This window comes from Pteropus vampyrus, unplaced genomic scaffold (assembly GCF_000151845.1).
Source record: "Pteropus vampyrus isolate Shadow unplaced genomic scaffold, Pvam_2.0 Scaffold23, whole genome shotgun sequence".
NCBI lineage: Eukaryota > Metazoa > Chordata > Mammalia > Chiroptera > Pteropodidae > Pteropus > Pteropus vampyrus.
Window position 1 is genome coordinate 4887680 of NW_011888804.1, and position 1615 is coordinate 4889294.

The 1615-nt window shown below is 50.6% G+C and overlaps 1 protein-coding gene across 1 annotated transcript in view; it reads right to left on the reverse strand.

Annotated features, from left to right (window-relative positions):
- Positions 1-1357, reverse strand: part of LOC105289398 (T-box transcription factor TBX3) — a 12383-nt gene extending 11026 nt beyond the window's left edge. The window contains exons 1-2 of the mRNA XM_023528158.1: positions 969-1357; positions 463-526 (exon numbers count right to left, since the gene is read on the reverse strand). Coding sequence (XP_023383926.1) covers positions 463-526; positions 969-1357 — 453 coding nt within the window. The remainder of the gene's footprint in view (positions 1-462; positions 527-968) is intronic.
- Between the last annotated feature and the right edge of the window lie 258 nt (positions 1358-1615).

Genomic DNA, 1615 nt, shown 5'->3' on the forward strand with positions numbered 1-1615 from the left:
AAACTGCAAGATTGTGCCATCAAATTGCTGTTTATTTCCCAGAAGTGTTGGCATTCTATACTCTCGGCTTAAAAGGAAGCACTTCGCTGTGTCTCCTGGGTTTGAGAATTTTTCTGTTCAACTTTGGCCTCCTTTAGCTAGGAAAGACACAGAAAGCTGAAGACATCCAGAAAGGCACTTTGTTTTTATTCTTTCGACTTCATGCCTTGATAGATTTCAATGCCATAAAATTAAAAAAAATTAGTGATTTTTTTTTTTAAGTGACAGGCAGGTTTCGGTCAGGCAAGGACCTCTAAACGTTACGTAAAACGTACTTGATAATATTCACACACAAAAACAAGTGTGGGTCTAGGTCTCCCCCCTGGCTCCTTGGATCTGCAAACATAATCTTAATTTTCCCCAAATCGCCTGCTGAACTCTCCCTGGAATTACAGACACGTGAAGCGGTGTGGACAAACAAACCCAGCTGCCCTTCGATTTCTCTGGCAGCCGCAGGCTCAGGCCCCCTCCAGACCCAGACGCTAGGCTGAAGGGCAGAAAAGAGCCAGGGGAGCTGGTGTCAGGCCTCTCGTGACCACACAAAAGAAAGGGGCTTTAAGTTTTTCTCTCTGAGCACAAAAAGAAACAGACAAAAGCAAAACATCCCCAGAGCCATAAGGATGTTTCAGGAAGGTCTGATCGGTGAACCTCCTGCAATGGGTTAGTTTCCTTTCTCACTGCAGAGTTGTCTGGGATCCACTGAAAAAATTCTACCTGTAGGAAACCCAGGATGCAGACTTAGGCAGGAAAAACTGCCGCCTGCAGACACCCAGGTAAGCTGAAATTTCCTGCCAGAAGGGCAGGCCGGGGAGACTAAAGTTTTCCTCTAAGCCAAAATTACTGACGAACCGACTGTCCTGGGAGGAGAGGCAGAAAGGGAGGGAAAACCTCTCCGATGGTTTGGGGGAGGGACCCCACTGCTCGCTTACCTTCCCGACTTAGTAATGACCATCTCGGTGCCTCGCTTGTGGAACTGATCCCAAAGTTCTTTGGCCTCGAGGTGCACCTTGGGGTCATCCTCCACCTCTTCTTCGGGCTCCATGGTCTTCAGAGGCCTCAGATGCGCCTGGGGCCCGAGGGACGAGAAAGGGATGCCAGTCTCTGCCGCCCCCACCAATTGATCCATGATCGGCTTGGCCAGAGCACCCGGCAGCGGGAGCGCCGCGGCCCCGTTGGGAGGCAGAGTCAGCGCAGGGAAGAAGGGCGGCTGGTGACCCAGCACCGCGCTCATGGCGAAGTCCGGCGCCCGGTGAGGTAGGAACGGATGGTAGGCCATGCTTGTCCCAGGAATGACCGGATCTCTCATGGAGAAGCTCATCCACTCCAGGCGGGCGCGCTGGGCTCCAGCCCGGGACAAGTCCGCAGCTGCTGTTTTGTTTTGTTTTTGTTTTTAACAGCAGCACATAGTTAAAAGAAAAAAAAAAAGAAAGAAAGAAAGAAAAAGAAAAAAAGGCAAAAAAAAAAATCACAACTCAAGCACCTCAAAGGGAGGGGGTAAGTGTGTCTTTTGGGGAGGAGAACGCTGCTTTTAAAGAGGGCAAGGCGAGCGATCAGGAGACATAGCCGCTGGGGTGAC